The 23,485-nt window shown below is 36.7% G+C and overlaps 1 protein-coding gene across 1 annotated transcript in view; it reads left to right on the forward strand.

Annotated features, from left to right (window-relative positions):
• Nucleotides 1-23,485, forward strand: part of LOC137401465 (sushi, von Willebrand factor type A, EGF and pentraxin domain-containing protein 1-like) — a 66,829-nt gene that overhangs the window by 38,840 nt on the left and 4,504 nt on the right. Inside the window, exons 20-28 of the mRNA XM_068087818.1 lie at nt 2,086-2,268; nt 5,066-5,254; nt 7,162-7,344; nt 8,809-8,991; nt 9,513-9,692; nt 10,926-11,096; nt 20,131-20,307; nt 20,636-20,806; nt 23,121-23,309. Coding sequence (XP_067943919.1) covers nt 2,086-2,268; nt 5,066-5,254; nt 7,162-7,344; nt 8,809-8,991; nt 9,513-9,692; nt 10,926-11,096; nt 20,131-20,307; nt 20,636-20,806; nt 23,121-23,309 — 1,626 coding nt within the window. The remainder of the gene's footprint in view (nt 1-2,085; nt 2,269-5,065; nt 5,255-7,161; nt 7,345-8,808; nt 8,992-9,512; nt 9,693-10,925; nt 11,097-20,130; nt 20,308-20,635; nt 20,807-23,120; nt 23,310-23,485) is intronic.

Consider the following 23,485-nt stretch of genomic DNA (forward strand, 5'->3'; position numbering starts at 1 on the left):
CTTCATTGATATTCACAATAAAATCGTCATATTAAAAATGCAGGCAATTTCCGTGTGTGGTTGGGTCACTGGGCAATTTTTGCTAAACTCATTATAGCTAGTAGGCCTACACCGACTGAGCAGCTTGGCAAAACAAATTAAGATAATAAGTTTTTTTTGGAAAAGCCTAGACAAATGAAGAAGATGATGATATTAGTTTAGTCATTGAATTTGTAACTGATGAGGATGAGAGTCTGGTAGGGAAAGTCATAAAATTGAATAATAATTATTGTGGTGATGAATTTTATTATCAACCGAAAGCAATAACAACCCGGGGCCATGGCCACCGCGGCACCGCGTGCTATAAATACTTGAATTCTAATATTGGTACAACATCAGTCACTGCGGCAGGGACCTTGACGTCATTGATAGTCCAGGAGAAAAACTGCAGCAAGCGATCAAATTGCATTATTGATCTCGCCTACACATTTCTACCTGCGGTTCACAAATACAAACTGCCGTACTTTTCGGACGATTAGCCGCTACTTTTTTCTGATGATTTGAGCCATGCGGCTTATAAGTGGGCCTACAAGGGTACGGCTAATCACTGTGGCTTATTTTGTGGCTTTTTCTTTCACTGCTGGGGTGCACTAACGGGAATCTCCAATTAGTGCATTTCTAGCTGTGAAAGAAAATATGAAACAATGCCGCACCGGTACTGTCCCGTTAGGCACTAAGTTAAAAAGCGTCGGATAATACGAAACTGTGCCGTTCTGCACTGTTCCGTTTAAAATGGCAAAGTTGCTGCCACGTTAAAAAGCACAGTCCTTAGTTCTGCGGCCTATAGTAAGGTGTGGCTTAATTATTGCTTTATTATCGGAAAATGAAGCACATGCAGCTTATATAGAGGTGCGGTTTATAGTCCAAACAGTACGGTAGTCCCAAATTGAAAAATATTTCGTACCAGTGAACTGGACCTGAGGAATCTAATGTTTGTTTCATTGCATTTATTTTCACATCACTATATTTTCGCACTGATCAGAGCAGCGAAAATAAGTTCCAGCGAAATTTTACTCTGTATGCTACTCACTAAACTAAATACTAGCGAAATATAAGTGTCCTAGGGTATATATATCACACACTAGAGATGATCCTAGATGCAGACTGTGCAAAGATGCACCTGAGACCATCCAACCCATCATCAGTAGATGCAAGCAGCTATCAGGAAACGCATGCACTGAGCCACATAATCTTGTCGCAGGTGTTGTGTATAGAAGTCTATGTCATGAGTATAACCTTAATAAACCACAACACTAGTGGGAAGCTCCTGGTAAGGTGAATGAAAATGACCGCGCTAAGATCCTTTGGGACTTCTACATCCGGACTGTCAAGCGTGTCCTGGCAAACCAACCAGATATAGTGGTGGTGGACAAGGAGAACAAGAGAGCTACTATAATAGATATTGCAGTACCCAATGACTACAATATAGCCAGCAAAGAAAAAAAAGGTAGAACAATATTTCCCTCTTGGAGAAGAGACTGAAAAATGCTTGAATGTAAGAACAACTGTAATCTCAGTAGTCATTGGGGCACTGGGCGCAATAACACCGGCGCATAGAATTTGGCTTGCCCAAATACCAACAGCAATCAACTCAGGTGAGTTGCAGAGAAGTGCGCTATTGGGAACAGCTAAGATTTTGAGACGAGTGCTCAAACTTCCAGGTTTCTGGTGGGAAACCCGAGTTAGAGCAGAAATTACCACCCATACGGGGTATCCGGGGTGAGGAAACAATTTTGTATATATATATACATACATATACATGTATATATATGTATATATACTATATATGTGTATATATGCTATATATGTGTATATATACTATATATATGTATAATACATATATTATAAATTATGCATAATTGTAATATAATTGTTTAATATATAATATATATGTACTATATATATTATGCATAACTATAATACGATAATGTGTTACATAATTATACATTATGTAATTTATAATATGGGGTTTTGAATCATAGACAACGAGTTGGAATCTTTGATTGTAACTGTTTTGTTATAAGTTTGTATAATATTGTGTTTTAGAGGTCAACTGTGGGTCGCCACCAGATGTAAGAAATATAGATAATCAGACCACAGTTCAGAACGGAACCAGATTTGGAGATCAAGTGACCTACACATGTCTTCCTGGGTATGAGATGTTCACTGAGTTTAGCTCTGTTGAGTGCCTAGCGGATGGTAGATGGTCAGGAACACCTAGATGTACCAGTAAGTATGAATAAGATGCTACAAACACAATTGTTTAAGTACAAATATCAACTGAATGAAGGATGCCTATTAAAATCAAAGCTTTGAGAATGTGAAATGAATTAATACAGAAATCCAAATCCTTCAGTTAGCCTGTGGTCAACACATTGCTTGTTCCTTTTTTAGTATCAGATGAGAGCTAGTGAACAATGTCGCCTAGAGTTATCTTCTTTTGTGATTAATTTTACAAAATCACTCTATGTAGTAAAGTTTTAGCAAATTTGCTGACAAAGAATAGTGTTTAAAATATCTTCTCTGCTAAGAGAACATATATTAGGTAGAAGATAATTGAAGCAGCTAGCTATAATATTTTTAACGAAATTGTTAAAGATTGTATGCAATTCGTTCGCATAAGTTGAATAGAGTTGAAAATCTGTAACTGTCGCGAAAACAAAAACTATGAAAGATTTTGAAACCTTTAATTGACATAAAAGAAACATTTAGCGCAGGCAGAGTAAAAAAGTGCAAAGATTCGGAACAATCATTCGTTGGTATAAGGTCTGCTGGATTATGATTTAGAATTGCAACTACTTGGAATTATCTTTTTGGCAACAAAAATAAAACATTTGTGACACAACTTGGAGGTAGATTTTAATAAACGTGTATAATATAAATAATATGAAAAAAGATAAACTGATAATAAAGTTATAAAATGGCGTGTAGATGAGATCTACCTATGAGTATTAGTAAGAATAGCAGGTGTGTTAAAAATGTATCGTTGTTCTTTATTAAAAACATGTGTTGAGTCTTCAATAGCTGATGAGAAATGGTTGCTTAGTTATTTGCAAGCTGCCTTCTCAGTGAATATCATAAATGCTATGAAAGCTACTGCTGTCAACTTTCTTCTAGGTACAGGTTAACTCTATGAATATCCTAAATGCTATAAACAGCTGCTGCTGTCAATTTTCCTTTAGGGAAGGGTTAACTCTATGAATATCCTAAATGCTATAAACAGCTGCTGCTGTCAACTTTCGTTTAGGGAAGGGTTAACTCTATGAATATCCTGAAGGCTATAAATAAGTTGAGCGCAAGTGTCGACATTTCCAGGATAAGTTGAAATTGGAGTTCTTTTTTACCAAAATAAGAAACAACTGCGTCTGCATAATCTGCCAAGAGACTGTGGCTGTATTAAAAAAATTAAACATCGAGAAGCAACTACCTACCAACTACCTACTAGGACAACCTAACAGAGGATAGGTTCATTAAAAAGTTGAAGCATTTGAAGGATTTGTTGTATCCAAGGTGTTTTCAAAGTCGATTGCAAGTTGTTTATATAGTCTAATATCAGGTGACGCTTGTGCATACAAAGCTAGGCATCAATGTGTTAATTACTGACCACTAGTAAATACTGTCTACTAGTATATACTGACTACTGGTAAATACCGACTACTAGTAAATACCGACTAATAATAAATACTGACTACTACTAAATAGCGACTACTAGTAAATATCGACTACTAGTAAATACCGACTACTAGTAAATACCGACTACTAGTAAATACCGACTACTAGTAAATACTGACTACTAGTAAAGGCCGACTACTAGTAAATACCGACTACTAGTAAATACCGACTATCAGTAAATACCGACTACTAGTAAATACCGACTATCAGTAAATACCGACTACCAGTAAATACCGATTACTAGTAAATACCGATACTAGTAACTACTGACTACTAATAATTACTGACTACTAGTAAACACTGACTACTAGTAAATATTGCCTATTAGTAAATACTGACTACTAGTAAATACTGATTACTAGTATATACTGACTACTAGTAAATACTGACTACTAGTGGCTACTGACTACTACTAAATACCGACTACTAGTAAATGCTAACTACTAGTAAATACTGACTACTACTAAATACCGAGCACTAGTAAATACTGTCTACTAGTAAATATTGACTACTAGTAAATACTTACTACTAGTAAATACTGACTACTAGTAGATACTGACTACTAGTAAATACTGACTACGAGTAAATACTGACTACTAGTAGATACTGACTGCTAATAAATACCGACTACTAGTAAATACCAACTACTAGTAAATACTGTCTACTAATAAATACTGACTACTAGTAAATACTGACTACTAGTAAATACTGACTACTAGTAAATACTGACTACTAGTAAATACTGACTACTAGTAAATCCTGATTACCAGTAAATACCGACTACTAGTAAATACCGACTACTAGTAAATACTGACTACTAGTATATACTGACTACTAGTAAATACCGACTACTAGTAAATACCGACTACTAATAAATACCGACTACTATTAAATACCGACTACTAGTAAATACCGACTACTAATAAATACTGACTACTAGTAAATACCGACTACTAGTAAATACTAACTACTAGTAAATAATGTCTACAAATAAATACTGGCTACTAGTAAATACTGACTACTAGTAAATACCGACTACTGGCAAATACCGACTACTAGTAAATACCGATAACTGGTAAATACCGACTACTAGTAAATACCGACTACTAGTAAATACTGACTACCAGTAAATACCGACTACTAGTAAATACTGACTACCAGTAAATACCGACTACTAATAAATATCGACCACTAGTAAAATTTACTAGTGGTCGGTATTTAATACTGACGCCTAGTAAAAACTAAAACAAACTAAAATATGAAAGTAATATCACCATGTTGAATTGTTGCATAGACTATCCTAAATAAGGAATTTCTATGATGATTTTATATATTACATGTATCTCTCATGTAGCCAAAGATTGTGGCCCTGTACCACCTGCGAGAGGAATTAACTGTACAAGTTCTTCCACAAGGTATCCTAGCATTGCAACATGCAGCTGTAACACAGGCTATGAACGGTTCAATCAACAATACACTGTAAACTGTCAAACCAGTGGGACTTGGTCCTTTCCTCAAGATGGTCACCCTCCCAGCTGCCAAAGTAAGTTGGTCTAATTTTATTTTACTCCTAATTTAGTACCTTTTTTGAAAAGTTATCAAGTTTATGAAAGACAATGCTACTATAATAAAATGGTTTAGTTGTAACCGACTTGTTTTCATAGATTAACGTTTATGAATATGGTTTGCTCATCAGATATTTGTTAGAATGTACTATTGTGTTATATTGCTGAAAGCTTTCAGAGCCATAGAAAGCTATCCCCTTTTTCATTATATTTATGTGTGTATATATATTATATTATATATACACATATATATGTGCACTAAAAATTCCACTGTCATACAGCCCACGACCAAAGTGATAATGGAAAAAAGAAAGGGTACTGTTGATTGTTAAAAAAGCAGTTCTCAGCAGGAATTGACAGAGTATAGTGTAAATGAGACTTGTTTGAGATGATATAAAATAAATTTGAGGGAGCACGACTCTAAAAAAGTGCAACTAACAATTTATTTTGGAGGTAATGTTGGGTTGAAACCAGGTATATAAATAATTGGTTAATTGTTGATATTACAATATTTGTTATAAATAGGCTATACAGTATCTGTTAAATGTCGCGCAGTCTAGTCTCCTCTCTTTTGTGTTGTAAGATTTGGTCATGATAGCTAATCGAGTGATGCGCTCCCTAGCGAAGTTGTTAACAAGTAAGTCATTGATGTTTCGAACTCGAGAGAGAGCAACAAACGATATTTCAGCGGTTATTTCGTGGTGGCCTATATCAATGACAGCTTTAGCTGTGGTAGGACCTTGACTCTTGTGTATTGTCAAACCCCATGCTAGATCGAAAGGAATGCCTTGTCATAATGGGGCATTGTAGTTCGGCCCTAGCTTGTACATAAGTTGTAAAGAATTTTGGCTAACTTTTTAAATAGTTCAATGAAACCTTCAGTGATTGGACAAAAAAAACATAGGCTGATAAACTGTGTACCACAATTTCGTACCTGTAAATCGGTCTACGCCTCAAACGGTCTACGTTTATTACCGAAACCTTCGAATAAATTCGATTACAAGTAAACAAGGCCATAGACTGGTGAAATTAGCAAGGTTTTCTCGTGAAATGCGCACTGCTACATAGTTCTACTATCTGTCACATGGCTTTATTGGCGTTTTAATTTTCGGTCTTTACTTTTATTAAACCGAGCTTTTCAAGCGTTTTGTGGCAATTTTCATCTAAATAAATCTGTCTATTTGTGTATAATCCGATCAGATGGGTAAGTTTTAAGATAATTATGATGGTTTACAAAGATTTGGTAACATATTTAAATAGGTTTGTAAGTGTTTTGTATCGTTATTATATTTTAACGACTTTACAAAACGATGGTTAAATTTGTTGATGAAGTTTTGATACAAGGGTTCGTCTTATTGTTGATGAATAATTTTCGGGAGTTGTGTGCACATGTGCATTTATCATAAATCTCCCAACCAACCGCTTCACTCTGTTTGGTCGTGGGATTATATATCATACTATTATATATATTATATTTCTATATATATTGTAATTTTACATATATCTTATTATGTATATATATATATATATATATATATTTATATATATATATATATATATATATATATATAAAACTAACTAGAGTGTGGAATAGGTTAATTTTACTTATCTTTATTCCAGATTGATGTTTTATTCTGGGGTCACGACAGGTCTGTTTCGTGCTGGTGCACTCTTCAGGTGACTTGTGTTGAATGCATTCAACACATAATATATAATATATATATATATATATACATATATATTGCTACAATTACCAAAGTTTGTTTGAATTAATTGTGCACTCATGGTTGACCACTGCAGCTAAGCGTTCCTCGATAACTTAAAGGCTATAACTGTAACAACTCACTGCCTAGTTACAGTTCTACATTAATTAATAAACTTGTAGAAGTTGACTGCGGAATTCCTCCAGTAGTAGATAACTCTGAGTCTCAAGCCTCAATTCAAACTGGAACTAAATATGGAGACCGAGTGACTTACATGTGTCTCCAAGGATATGAAGATGAACATAATCTAACCTCTATCACATGTCAGGCATCTGGACAATGGTCAACAGCGCCTACTTGCCTTAGTAAGCTTTTAGAAGTAACATTATTTGTAATAAATAACGTTTCCATCTAATGACAATCTGTAGCAAGCAAAAAAAATACCAACTTGCTCAACTAGATTTAGCTCAATAGCCTTAAAAGATAGTTATAAAAACAAGGATATATTTAATATTTGCTTGCTAAAATACACGATGAAATATGGTTTACAGCAGCTTAAGTACTGAGCAAGTCATTTTACCGAAAGTTTTCTACTAAATAAATTAAGTTTATAAAACTACTAGCTGTGCTATACGGCGTTGCCCGGGTACTAAAAATCAGCTTGTAAACAATGAAAAGTAATGAAAGTTGCCTGCCATTTGTTATTAGCCTGGCACATTGCCAATGGCAAGTTTCTGTAAGCTTACTAATAAGAGCTACGGCTTCTAATGACGGTATGCTTTGACTTTGCTTCATGGTATTTGCTACCATATAGCGACATATATCGCCTAGTAAATCTATCAAGCTCTGTGGCTTACTAGTAAGGCGTCAGACTGGTGCACTGGAGGTTAGGAGATCAAATTTCTTGCTTTACGGATTCTTTATTCCAAGATAATAAAATAACTATAGCTGGACAAATACACGGGGAGACCAACTTCGAAAAATATACCTAAAATGATTACTAATTAATGGCTTGACAAAACCTTCAATAAGAAAAAAAAGTCCGACAGAACTCGAAAAACTTTAATTCCAAAAATAAAAGCAAATAGGACGAGTCATCTGCTATACAAAAGTAAGTACATTTATGCGAGAAAAATAGAGAGAAACAGACAAACAACTAATGCTGGAGATCGTAAAACAGGTGAAGAAGTCATTTTCATCATATAGACTGTGCTGGACAAAGATTGTGATAACTCTAAAAAATAATGCCATTCCCTTGCTCTAAAACGAAAACTGTAGCAAAGAGTCTTAAACTGAAAAACTTTACTCTTGAATGTTTGTAGAACTTTTTATTGACATTGGTAATCATCAATTATATTATGTTTTTCATAAAATCCCTCGAAATAAAAAAAATAACTTAGAAAACAGGAATCAGGAATTATTGAGTGAATTGAACAAATGTGTTTTAGAAGTTGGTACTCTAATAGTATTATGGTAAAGTCGGCAATTTACAATAAATTGTAAATTGTAGTAACAGAAAGCTCATAAACTGAAACATATGATTGTGAATGTAGCATGTTGGTGTCATGAAATAAAAAAAGTTTTTTTATCATGTGTAGAATAATAAATATAAATATTCTGATCATAGTTTACGCGGGATTTTGAAACATGTAATACAAATGCGGAAACAAGCAAGTTTGGAATAAGGCAATATGTTAAAAGATTATGTAATATGATCGATAGAAGTGTGGTAAGCTGAAATATGTGATTGGAATATCATAAGCTGTTATAAGCACTTCAAAAGATCTGAAAACACTTTTGACCAGCTTTCTAAATAAGCGTATTTGTAGGGATCAGTTGTGGAACTCCTCCTACTATTCAGCACATGGATACACAGGCTACAGTTCAGTCAGGGACTAAGTATGAAGATACGGTGGAGTACTATTGTCTGCCCGGATATCTAGTACAGAATGGAACTAGGTCTATTCGGTGTCAGTCTACTAAACAATGGACTGAACCCCCTTCATGCACAAGTAAGGACTTTGTTAAGGAAAATGTCATTTGATAGGAATATTTAATAGATATATGTAAAAAAAGGACAATTAAAAGAGAAAAGCAATAATGGTGCAAAATACTTGAAGCATAAAACAAGTCTGATTGTTTACAAAAAGATGATGTCAGACATAAAGAGTAAGCATTAAGGAGCATTATCAAATGTAGAAGATATAACAATGTCAAATAAGTTGCTATTTGAAACGCATATTTCTCTATCAAACATCTAAATCAACATGTCTGTTCAAATTGACATCTTAAACATAAACGCTTTGCTTGTCTGGACTATGAGACATGCATTTTTGCTTATTTTTTCCTGCTAACTTTGCAGTAGTTTTCTACATTTTTTCAAATATTAGCCGTAAATCAACAAAACTTAATCTTAATACTAATCTTAATCTATGCTGTGAATTTTCCTGAGTCACGGATGAGTCTGAAAACAAGAGAACCTCTGTTCATAAACCATATAAAGTCATGGTATGCTGCTGGAATATATTGACAGAAGTAGACTGTGGCACACCACCTGGAGTGGAGAACGGTGCACCCAACCGTCGTCAGTACAATACTACATTTGACTCTGAGGTTACATATAAGTGTGATGGCCACCAATATAATATGATTGGTTCAGCTACTGTCAGATGTACAGAAGATGGTACTTGGTCAACTCCTCCCATCTGTCACGGTACAGTAGTGTTTACTAGTCTCCAATGTTTAGCATATTTTATTAGTCAAATGTTGTTCAAAAGATCCATTTTCTCTTTTCTATTCATAAATGTTTTATAAAAAGGTTGGATAAAGTTTATCTGCAGATAACTGAGATGATGCATAAAATAGGAAGCACCAGATACGATATCTACTACTAGCTAAAAACTTTTGTTCTATATTTGGTTACAAAGCAGGGTATACATCAAAAGGGTGAAAATGTAAATAATTGTTCTTACACTGTACATGAAAACTATTTTTATAACCTGTTACAATTTGCATAGGTATATACAATAGGCCTATATCACAATTCAATACCAATTCAAATTGTAGTTGGCAAAATAATTTTGGAAGAAAATTAAACTTTCTTTAGAACAAACCTAAATATTCTGCAGCATTTTATCTTCATTTTGCGTTACTCAAACATCTTTCACATCTCAAACATCTTTTTCATCTCAAAAATCTTTCACAATGGTGCTTTGGGAAAATTCTCTAGCTTTTTGTTAATTACTTAAATATTATGATGAAATAATTATGATTCCTTGCCAATTTAAAGTAAACTTCGTAAGTCACCAGGAAAACTCTTGAGAGATCTGTGAAACTTTGCTGTAGAAAGTTATCTAACTTTATTGTCTGCTCAAAAATGTTTATGGCTTTATGACAAAAACAAACCAGTAAGATTGTAACTCATCTTACACGTTTCTCCCATATTATTATTATATCATATTATTATATTATTCGTTTAAATTTTCCGGTAAAAAGGAAGGATTATTACAAGATTTAGTTTAGGCAAAGAATGACTTTATACAAAGAATTTTTGATACCTTTAGTAAAATATTCTTGAACAACATCATAATAAAACAATGGCTGCTTGTATTTTACTCTATTCTAAGTAACCAACATAATGCTATGAAAATTTAAGCTTACAAAAACTCTCGGAAGTTTTTTGTATAGAGAATAGAGGAAATTTTTAGTGAAACCCAAATTAGTTGTTCATATACAATAACTTAGCTGTGCATTGCATAATATCTATGTTATGAGTGATTCTAGTTGAAATTGTTTTTTTTTAGTTTTCTGAAGTTCAGTTTGTAGCAGCTCCTATAAAGGCAGCAGTCAAGTCATCAATTTCAGGTGACTTTTTACTAATTGTACTGCTAATAACGTTAAGAATGCATATTCACCCGAAGCTTAGAGAGATTTGCTCCGTTTTTAGATGTGAACTGCGGTAAACCACCAAATGTAGATAACTCAGATAAACAGGTGTCTGGACACTCATACAATGACACCGTGAGATATGAGTGTTATGTTGGTTATACGTTAGAAGGCAACTCCACCATTGTATGTCAAGTTATTGGATACTGGACAGTTCCACCTGTCTGCGTAGGTAAGCGATGAAAACATTGAAAACTCTCAATGAATTGTCTGATCATTCTGATATAAGCCTAGCAATAGCATATAATTACAGTATTTAGGCTCAGAATTACAGGTAAAGTAGAATACTTACAAGGTACATTCTACTTACAAAAGTACACTAGAATGCTTAGGAGCTATATCATCTGCTTTGCTTATCAGCGCTGCCTTCCGAATAATCCAGTAAAGTCTACTCACTCAGTGAACACATCATACACTATGTGCAGCAGTTATCTTCTCATATGTGTGTAACTGTCAGCTATAACACATGTATCATTTTTATGTTAGCATATCATTCATTCTTCCTCTAACACCTCTGTCAAGTATCTATTTGTATCACATAAACTACCTGAATGGTGTTTCTCATATGAATATACTATAATACTACTGTCGTATATAATAAGTGTACATTAATGTGTGAGACACACTACATGCATACTGGTTGTACCGCTTGCACAAAGCTATGGATTAAACTAACTAAACAATCCTAAATCAACATAAAAAACTCTTGCTACAAAAACCTTTGTTATACATTCACAAAATGTACCTTTTGTAAGTATACAACTATCATAGTGAACCAATAACTTCTTATGAAGTTTCTGCATTTTAGAACTTCCTTGTGGAGATCCACCTGAGATAGAGAATACAAAAGGTTTTCCAATTGTAACTGGCACAACAGTTGGAGCAGAGGCAAGGTACTCTTGTAAGACAGGTTATGTGATGTCAGGAGAACCTGTCATCGAATGTCAAGTAAACCAGCAGTGGTCTACTAGCCCTCAGTGCAACAGTAAGTGTATTTGGTTGCTAGATCAGTTTGACTGGCAAACCGCTTTAAGCAAGCCTCTGTGAGACTATATTTGACACCTTTCACATCTCAAACATCTTTCAGATCTCAAACATCTTTCACATCTCGAACACCTTTCACATTGCAAACACCTTTCACATCTCAAACATCTTTCACATCTCAAACAACTTTCACATCTCAAACACCTTTCACATTGCAAACACCTTTCACATCTCAAACATCTTTCACATCTCAAACATCTTTCACATCTCAAACATCTTTCACATTTCAAACATCTTTCATATCTCAAACATCTTTCACACCTCAAACACCTTTCACATCTCAAACATCTTTCACATCTCAAACATCTTTCACATCTCAAACATCTTTAACATCTCAAGCATTTTTCACATCTCAAACACCTTTCACATCTCAAACATCTTTCACATCTCAAACATCTTTCACATCTCAAACATCTTTCACATCTCAAACATCTTTCACATCTCAAACATCTTTCACATCTCAAACATTTTTCACATCTCAAACAACTTTCACATCTCAAACACCTTTCACATTGCAAACACCTTTCACATTGCAAACACCTTTCACATATCAAACATCTTTCACATCTCAAATATCTTTCACATCTCAAACATCTTTCACATCTCAAACATCTTTCACATCTCAAACACCTTTCACATCTCAAACATATTTCACATCTCAAACATCTTTCACATCTCAAACATCTTTCACATCTCAAACACCTTTCACATCTCAAACATCTTTCATATCTCAAACATCTTTCACACCTCAAACACCTTTCACATCTCGAACAACTTTTACATCTCAAACATCTTTCATATCTCAAACACCTTTCACATCTCAAACATCTTTCACATCTCAAACATCTTTCACATCTCAAACATCTTTCATATCTCAAACATCTTTCACATCTCAAACACCTTTCACATCTCAAACACCTTTCACATCTCAAACATCTTTCACATCTCAAACATCTTTCACATCTCAAACATCTTTCACATCTCAAACATCTTTCACATCTCAAACATCTTTCATATCTCAAACATCTTTCACACCTCAAACAACTTTTACATTTCAAACATCTTTCATATCTCAAACATCTTTCACATCTCAAACATCTTTCACATCTCAAACATCTTTCATATCTCAAACATTTTTTACACCTCAAACATCTTTCACATCTCCAACACCTTTCACATCTCAAACATCTTTCACATCTCAAAGATCTTTCATATCTCAAACATCTTTCACACCTCAAATATCTTTCACATCTCAAACATTTTTCACACCTCAAACACCTTTCACATCTCAAACATCTTTCACATCTCAAACATCTTTCACATCTCAAACATCTTTCATATCTCAAACATCTTTCACATCTCAAACATCTTTCACATCTCAAACATCTTTCATATCTCAAACATCTTTCACATCTCAAACATCTTTCACACCTCAAACACCTTTCACATCTCAAACACCTTTCACATCTTTCACATCTCAAACATCTTTCACATCTCAAACATCTTTCTCATCTCAAACATCTTTCACATCTCAAACATCTTTCATATCTCAAACATCTTTCACACCTCAAACACCTTTCACATCTCGAACAACTTTTACATCTCAAACATTTTTCACAGTGGTGTTTTGGCCAAACTTTAACCTTTTGTTAATTACTTGAATATTATGATGAAATTTCTTGCCAATTTAAAGTAAACTTCATAAGTCAGCAGTAAAACATTTAAGAGATTTTTGAAACTTTACGGCAGAAAGTAATCTATCTTTATCGCCGACTCAAAAATATTTATGGCTTCATATGACAAAAAGCAACCAAGTTTTTTGCAAAAAGCAAAGAGCAAAAATTAACAAAAACAAAAAGCAAGTTATCATTGTAACTCAACTTACATGTTTCTTCTATATTATTATATAATATATTATTATAGTATTATATTATTATATTATAGTATTCATTTAAACTTTTTGGTAAAAAGACAGAATCATTACAATATTTAGTTTAGGCAAAAATTGACTTTGTACAAATAATTTTTGATACCTTTAGTAAAATATTCTTGAACAACGTCATAATAAAACTAGGGCTGCTTGTATTTCACTCTATTCTAAGTAACCAACATAATGCTATGAAAACTTAAGCTTACAAAACACTCTCTTAGAAAAGCTTCTTTGAGAGTTTTTTGAGAGAGAACAGGAAATTTTTCAATGAACATTAGATTAGTTGTTCATGTACAATGACTTAGCTGAGCATTACATAATATCTGTGTTATAGGTATTTCTAGTTGAAGTTGTTTTCTTTTAGTTCTCTGATGTTCAGTTTGTACCAGTTCCTATGAAGGCATCAGTCAATTCATCAATGTCATGTGACTTTCTACTAATTGTATTGCTAATTACCTTTAGATTTCATATTCACCCGAAGCTAAGAAAGATTTGTTCCGTTTCTAGAAGTGAACTGCGGTGCACCACCAACTGTAGAGAACTCAGATAGACAGGTGTCTGGACACTCATACAATGATACCGTGAGATATGAGTGTTATGTTGGTTATACGTTAGAAGGCAACTCCACTATTGTTTGCCAAGTTATTGGACACTGGACAGTTCCACCCAGCTGTGTAGGTAGGCAATGAAAATGTCAAACATTCTGAATGAATTGTCTGATCATTCTGATAATGGCTTAGCAATAGCATACACTTACCGCATTTAGGAGCAGAATGGAATAGCAGGTAGCAGAACAATTAGGCCCTATATCATCTGCCTTGATTATCAACCCTGCCTTCTGTACGACCTCACTAAAGTCTACTCACTCACTGAATACATCGTACACTATGTGCAGCAGTTATCTTCTCATGTGTGTGTACCTGCCAGATATAACACATGTAACGTTTATATGTCATACATATTATCCATTCTACCTCTAACACCTCTGTCAAGTATCTATTTGTATCACATAAACTACCTGAATGGTGTTCCTCATATGAATATACTATAATACTACTGTCGTATATAATAAGTGTACATTAGTTGCGGGAGACACACTACATGCATACTGGTTGTACCGCTTGCACAAAGCTATGGGTTAAACTAACTAAACAATCCTAAATCAACATAAAAAACTCTTGCTACAAAAACCTTTGTTATACTTTCACAAAATGTACCTTCTGTAAGTAATCAATTATCATAGTGAACCAATAACTTCTTATACAATTTTCATATTTTAGAACTTTCTTGCGGAGATCCACCTGAGATAGAGAATACAAAAGGTTTTCCAATTGTAACTGGCACAACAGTTGGATCAGAGGCTAGGTACTCTTGTAAGACAGGTTATGTGATGTCAGGAGAACCTGTCATCGAATGTCAAGTCAACCAGCAGTGGTCTATTAACCCTCAGTGCAACAGTAAGTGTATTTGGTTGCTAGATCAGTTTGACTGGCAAACTGCTCTAAGCAAACCTCTGTGAGGCTAAGATTGAAAACATGTGAGGCTATTAACACTGAAGCTAAAGTACCAGCGTTTATGTATACACATGTTGACACCATGGTACTGCTAGTTACACATGGCTCTTGCTAGCTATCATGATCTTAGAGTTTTCACTGTTTCAGATCCACTGTTTCAGCTTCCACTGTTTCAGCTTCCACAGTTTCTGCTTCCACTGTTTTAGCTTCCACTATTTCAGCTTCCACTGTTTCAGCACTCACTGTTTCAGCATTCATTGTTCCAGCTTCCACTGTTTCAGCATCCACTGCTTCAGCGTTCACTTCTTCACTTTCCACTGTTTCAGTTTCCACTGTTTCAGCAGGCACTGTTTTAGCCTTGTTTTATAGTAATTTCCTTAGAGATGGTATAGACAGAAATGTAGAATTTCAGTGTTTCTATAGAAATTAGGTGTGGAGAGCCACCAGATGTTCAAAATGCCCTCAAAAGTGTGGGCGGCCATTATTTGAATGACAGCACGGAGTACGAATGCCGTATCGGATATGTGAGGATTGGAAATGAGCTCATTTTTTGCCAAGCTGATGGTCATTGGACGGTTGCACCGACTTGTGATGGTATGTAAATTGGGAGTTGTGATACTGCAGCCCCTAATGGTTAGCTAATTCCTTGCCAACTTTAAAGAAGAACAAATCTTTCTATAGACAAGAAAAATGTAAGGAATTAAAGCTTAACTATGAATATAATTTGTTATCAATTTTACAGGGGCTTCTTGACATGCTTTACCAACACTAGCTGATTTCCCTACACTACATGATGCATTGTATTTCATGAAATGAGTGTAACATACTGATACTTGCTTGGTAAAATAATACGATTGATTGTAACTAATGATGCCATACTGGATTATTGCGCTGCAAATATGATATACACTGTGCACAGCATGCCGATGCAGTGTTACATCCAACTAAACTATTATTGAGTGGAGATGCCTTACAGTGCGTTCAATATATTGCCATACAAGGTAATGTCACATAACTAATTACCTTAGTCAGCCGTAACATACGTGTAAAATCTCATGTTTGGTTGGTCTGTGATTTGATAGAATTTGTTTTACAGGATGCAGGATTTTATGGTATTTCAAGGTTGCCTGTTATTGATCCCATCACAAACAATAGGAAAAGCCCTACTAGAAAGAATTGTATATTTTATTGGATCAAATGTAGGAACACAGGCAGAGTAGATTGATAAACTCATTAGTATATACAAATATAGTAAATATCATTAGTATATATCAAAAATTATGTAAACTAGCCAATCACATGCCAACTAAAACATAGGGTTGCCGACGTACCACCAAGTAGAACAAAACAGACGTTTATAATAATTGTTTCTTAGTGTTGGAGTAGTGCCTATTGCTATTTATTAGTTTTGTACGAACATTATTGATATTGTTCAAGATAAGTGCTCAACATGCTCTGCAAAGAGCAAGACTCGAGACTACACAACAAAAACAATCACACCCAATATGTTATAAACTATAAGAACTACTACTACAATTTCTCATATATTCTAACTGACGATAAGCACCTGAGCCGATGTTTTAGATGTCCAATGAGGAACTCGAGCTAATTTATTCTCATCTATGTGAAGATGTAGTTGAGGATCAATTCAAAGGGAGTTGCTTTCTTTCAGTAGATTTATTGATATCTCTGGGATTTATCAACCCACTCAGCCTGTGATGCTTCATTTAACCTGAAACTACACACAGAGCATTCAGAATATGCTCTGTCTTATGGTGTTATTTTTAGTTTAAAATAACTTTTTAAAAGCTTAACAACAAGATAATTCAGATTTACATTAGAAATATTGTTTGTTTAAATATTTATATATATTCGAAGCTTTATCTTCTTTTTACACTTTCCCCAGATAGCAGCACTCTCTCCCCAGATAGCAGCACTCTCTCCCTAGATAGCAGCACTCTCTCCCAAGATAGCAGCACTCTCTCCCTAGATAGCAGCACTCTCTCCCTAGATAGCAGCACTCTCTCCCTAGATAGCAGCACTCTCTCCCTAGATAGCAGCACTCTCTCCCAAGATAGCAGCACTCTCTCCCTAGATAGCGGCACTCTCTCCCCAGATAGCAGCACTCTCTCCCTAGATAGCAGCACTCTCTCCCAAGATAGCAGCTCTCTCTCCCTAGATAGCAGCACTCTCTCTCTAGATAGCAGCACTCTCTTCCTAGATAGCAGCACTCTCTCCCTAGATAGCAGCACTCTCTCCCTAGATAGCAGCACTCTCTCCCAAGATAGCAGCACTCTCTCCCAAGATAGCAGCACTCTCTCCCAAGATAGCAGCACTCTCTCCCTAGATAGCAGCACTCTCTCCCTAGATAGCAGCACTATCTCCCTAGATAGCAGCACTCTCTCCCTAGATAGCGGCACTCTCTCCCCAGATAGCAGCACTCTCTCCCTAGATAGCAGCACTCTCTCCCAAGATAGCAGCTCTCTCTCCCTAGATAGCAGCACTCTCTCCCTAGATAGCAGCACTCTCTTCCTAGATAGCAGCACTCTCTCCCTAGATAGCAGCACTCTCTCCCTAGATAGCAGCACTCTCTCCCAAGATAGCAGCACTCTCTCCCAAGATAGCAGCACTCTCTCCCAAGATAGCAGCACTCTCTCCCTAGATAGCAGCACTCTCTCCCTAGATAGCAGCACTATCTCCCTAGATAGCAGCACTCTCTCCCTAGATAGCAGCACTCTCTCCCTAGATAGCAGCACTCTCTCCCTAGATAGCAGCACTATCTCCCAAGATAGCAGCACTCTCTCCCTAGATAGCAGCACTCTCTCCCTAGATAGCAGCACTATCTCCCAAGATAGCAGCACTATCTCCCAAGATAGCAGCACTCTCTCCCAAGATAGCAGCACTCTCTCCCTAGATAGCAGCACTCTCTCCCTAGATAGCAGCACTTTCTCCCAAGATAGCAGCACTATCTCCCTAGATAGCAGCACTATCTCCCAAGATAGCAGCACTCTCTCCCTAGATAGCAGCACTCTCTCCCAAGATAGCAGCACTCTCTCCCAAGATAGCAGCACTCTCTCCCAAGATAGCAGCACTCTCTCCCAAGATAGCAGCACTCTCTCCCTAGATAGCAGCACTCTCTCCCAAGATAGCTGCACTCTCTCCCAACATAGCAGCACTCTCTCCCAAGATAGCAGCACTCTCTCCCTAGATAGCAGCACTCTCTCCCAGATAGCAGCACTATCTCCCTAAATAGCAGCACTCTCTCCCAAGATAGCAGCACTCTCTCCCAAGATAGCAGCACTCTCTCCCAAGATAGCAGCACTATCTCCCAAGATAGCAGCACTCTCTCCCTAGATAGCAGCACTCTCTCCCAAGATAGCAGCACTATCTCCCTAGATAGCAGCACTCTGTCCCAAGATAGCTGCACTCTCTCCCAAGATAGCAGCACTCTCTCCCAAGATAGCAGCACTCTCTCCCAAGATAGCAGCACTCTTTCCCTAGATAGCAGCACTCTCTCCCAAGATAGCAGCACTCTCTCCCTAGATAGCAGCACTCTCTCCCTAGATAGCAGCACTATCTCCCAAGATAGCAGCACTATCTCCCAAGATAGCAGCACTCTCTCCCAAGATAGCAGCACTCTCTCCCAAGATAGCAGCACTCTCTCCCTAGATAGCAGCACTCTCTCCCTAGATAGCAGCACTATCTCCCTAGATAGCAGCACTCTCTCCCTAGATAGCAGCACTCTCTCCCTAGATAGCAGCACTCTCTCCCTAGATAGCAGCACTATCTCCCAAGATAGCAGCACTCTCTCCCTAGATAGCAGCACTCTCTCCCTAGATAGCAGCACTATCTCCCAAGATAGCAGCACTCTCTCCCAAGATAGCAGCACTCTCTCCCAAGATAGCAGCACTATCTCCCAAGATAGCAGCACTCTCTCCCTAGATAGCAGCACTCTCTCCCAAGATAGCAGCACTATCTCCCTAGATAGCAGCACTCTGTCCCAAGATAGCTGCACTCTCTCCCAAGATAGCAGCACTCTCTCCCAAGATAGCAGCACTCTCTCCCAAGATAGCAGCACTCTTTCCCTAGATAGCAGCACTCTCTCCCAAGATAGCAGCACTCTCTCCCTAGATAGCAGCACTCTCTCCCTAGATAGCAGCACTATCTCCCAAGATAGCAGCACTCTCTCCCTAGATAGCAGCACTCTCTCCCAAGATAGCAGCACTCTTTCCCTAGATAGCAGCACTCTCTCCCAAGATAGCAGCACTATCTCCCTAGATAGCAGCACTCTGTCCCAAGATAGCTGCACTCTCTCCCAAGATAGCAGCACTCTCTCCCAAGATAGCAGCACTCTCTCCCAAGATAGCAGCACTCTTTCCCTAGATAGCAGCACTCTCTCCCAAGATAGCAGCACTCTCTCCCTAGATAGCAGCACTCTCTCCCTAGATAGCAGCACTATCTCCCAAGATAGCAGCACTATCTCCCAAGATAGCAGCACTCTCTCCCAAGATAGCAGCACTCTCTCCCTAGATAGCAGCACTCTCTCCCTAGATAGCAGCACTCTCTCCCAAGATAGCAGCACTATCTCCCTAGATAGCAGCACTATCTCCCTAGATAGCAGCACTCTCTCCCAAGATAGCATATCTTGTGAACCATATATATATCATATGTAATATCATAGTGAACCAATAACTTTTTATACAATTTTTATATTATAGAACTTCCTTGCGGAGATCCACCTGAGATAGAGAATACTAAAGGTTTTCCAATTGTAACTGGCACAACAGTTGGAGCAGAGGCTAGGTACTCTTGTAAAACAGGTTATGAGATGTTTGGAGAACCTGTCATCAAATGTCAAGTAAACCAGCAGTGGTCTACTAGCCCTCAGTGCAACAGTAAGTGTATTTGGTTGCTAGATCAGTTTGACTGGCAAACCGCTTTAAGCAAGCCTCTGTGAGATTATGATTGAAAACATGTGAAGCGATTAACACTGTAGCTAAAGTATCAGTCTTCATGTAACAAATGTGTGCCCAGTTGACACCATGGTACTATGGCTCTTGCTTGTTATCATGATGTTAGAGTTTTCACTGTTTCAGTTTCCACTGTTTCAGCTTCCACTGTTTCAGCATTCATTGTTTCAGCATTCACTGTTTTAGCATTGCTTTATAGTAATTCCTTTAGAGATGGTATAGACAGGAATGTAACATCGCAGTGTTTCTATAGGAATTAGGTGTGGAGAGCCACCAGATGTTCAAAATGCCCTCAAAAGTGTGGGCGGCCATTATTTGAATGACAGCACGGAGTACGAGTGCCGTATCGGATATCTGAGGATTGGAAATGAACTAATTTTTTGCCAAGCTGATGGTCATTGGACAGTTGCACCGACTTGCGACGGTATGTGAATGGGAATTGTGATACCACAACTACTTAATTGTAAGCTAATTCCTTGCCAACTTTAAAAACAAATTCCTATAGACAAGCAAAATGTAAAGAATTAAATTATATCTATAAATATAATTTGATATAAATTTTTTAGTGACTTCTTGACTTGCTTTACCAACACTAGCGACACAATGAATTGTATTCCATGAAATGAATGCCCTAATGGTTAGCTAATTCCTTGCCAACTTTAAAGAAGAACAAATCTTTCTATAGACAAGAAAAATGTAAGGAATTAAAGCTTAACTATGAATATAATTTGTTATCAATTTTACAGGGGCTTCTTGACATGCTTTACCAACACTAGCTGATTTCCCTACACTACATGATGCATTGTATTTCATGAAATGAGTGTAACATACTGATACTTGCTTGGTAAAATAATACGATTGGTTGTAACTAATAATGCCATACTGGATTATTGCACTGTAAATATGATACACACTGTGTACCACATGCCAATGCAGTGTTACATCCAGCTACACTATCACTGAGTAGAGGCCTTACAGCGCGTTCAATATATTGCCATACAAGGTAATGTCGCATAACTAGTTTCCTTAGTCAGTCATAACATACGTGTAAAATCTCATGTTTGGTTGGTCTGTGATTTGATAGAATTTGTTTTACAATGCAAAACTTTATAGTATTTCAAGGTCGGCTATTGTTGATCCCATCACAAACAGTAGGAAAACCCTACTAGAAAGACTAGTCTATTTTCTTGGATTCAATGTAGGAACACAGGCTGAGTAGATTGGTAAACTCGTTAGTATATACAAGTCTTCAGGAAACAACAGACCTTTTTACAACCAATCTTAAATTATGTAATGTAGCCAATCACATGCCAACTAAAACATCGGGTCGTCTGCGTACCACCGAGTAGAACAAAACAGACGTTTATAATGACTGTTTCTTACTGTTGGAATAGTGTCCTATTGCTTTATAGTAGTTTTGTACTAACATTATTGATACTGTTCCAGCTATTGTAAGTGCACAAAATGCTCTGAAAATAGTAACATTTGAGGCTGCACACCACACAGCCACACCCAATATGATAGTAACTATCAAAAATTCTATTAAAATTTCTCATTTATTCTAATTGATGATAAGCAGCTGACCCGGTGTTCAGCTGACTTGGTGGCCAATGAAGAACTTGAGCTACTAATTTGCTCTCATATATGTGAAGATGTAACTAAAAATAAAATTTAAACAGAGTTGTTTTCTCTCAGTAGATTAATTGATAGCTCTCTGCTTTATCAATCTACTCAGACTGTGATGCTTTATTTAACCTGAAATTACACACAGAGCATTCAGAATATGCTCCTTATGGTGTTACTTTCAGTTTAAAGTAACTTTTTAACCGCTTTACAACAAGTGAATTCAGATTTATGTTAAAAACATTGTTTGTTAAAATGTTTTATTTATTTGAAATTTTAACTGCTTTTTGCACTTTCCTCCAATATCAGCACTTTCTGGTTGCTGTTGACTTTGTAGTGGTGACCTACCTAAGTAAACCATGTATTTGTACAATTATTATCATGTATCTCCTTTTCCTCAGGAGGCAGCACTCTTTCCTCAAATAGCAGCACACTTTTCTCAGATAGAATCACTCTCTCCCCAGATAGCAGCAATTTTTCCTCAGATAGCAGAACTCTTTTGCCAGATAGCAGCACCCTTTCTCCAGATAGCAGAACTCTCTTCCCAGATAGCAGCACCCTTTCCCTAGATAGCAGCACTCTCTCCCCAGATAGCAGCAATTTTTCCTCAGATAGCAGAACTCTCTTCCCAGATAGCAGCACCCTTTCCCTAGATAGCAGCACTCTCTCCCCAGATATCAGCACTCTCTCCACAGATAGCTGCACTCTCTACTTAGATAGCAGCACTCTCTTCCCAGATAGCAGCACCCTTTCCCTAGATAGCAGCACTCTCTCCCCAGATAGCAGCACTCTCTACTTAGATAGCAGCACTCGCTACTTAGATAGCAGCACTCTCTACTTAGACAGCAGCACATTCTTGTTGCTGCTGACTTGGTAGACGAGGAAACAAAATATTCATACAATTATCATCATATATCTCTAAGACAATGCTCCATAATTAAACTTGCAGTGGTGACATGCAATGAGGTAGAGTGTAATGTAAAGTACCTTAACTTAAATAACCACCTGCAGTAGACTATCATTGTTAAGACCATATCACTACATGTACTGTTGTCTAATTTAATTCAATATACCCATGAGTGAAGATGAATAGTACAAGTTATGTATTGTTACAGTTCTGAGTTGCGGGGTGCCTCCTACACCCAAAAATAGTGGATTGGTTTCTCTCACTGGAACAGGGTTTGGCGAGACAGCCACCTACCAATGTCTTACTGGCTTTTCGACTGACGATCCAAAATATATAACATGCCAACTTAATGGAACTTGGAGTCGTGCCCCCAATTGCACTGAAGGTTCATCTAAAGGTAGCTTTACAAGTAGTTTAATTTCTATTGAAAATTTAATACAATAATGTAATATGTTTATAGTCTGAGGGTTGTAAAAACTATAATAACAAGAGCAGCAAGTTCTTGCTTTGTTGTAAGTCAACAACAAAGATGTTTTAATGAACAAAAAGCAAAAATAATATGATTAAAAATGA

Source organism: Watersipora subatra, chromosome 8, assembly GCF_963576615.1.
Source record: "Watersipora subatra chromosome 8, tzWatSuba1.1, whole genome shotgun sequence".
Lineage (NCBI taxonomy): Eukaryota > Metazoa > Bryozoa > Gymnolaemata > Cheilostomatida > Watersiporidae > Watersipora > Watersipora subatra.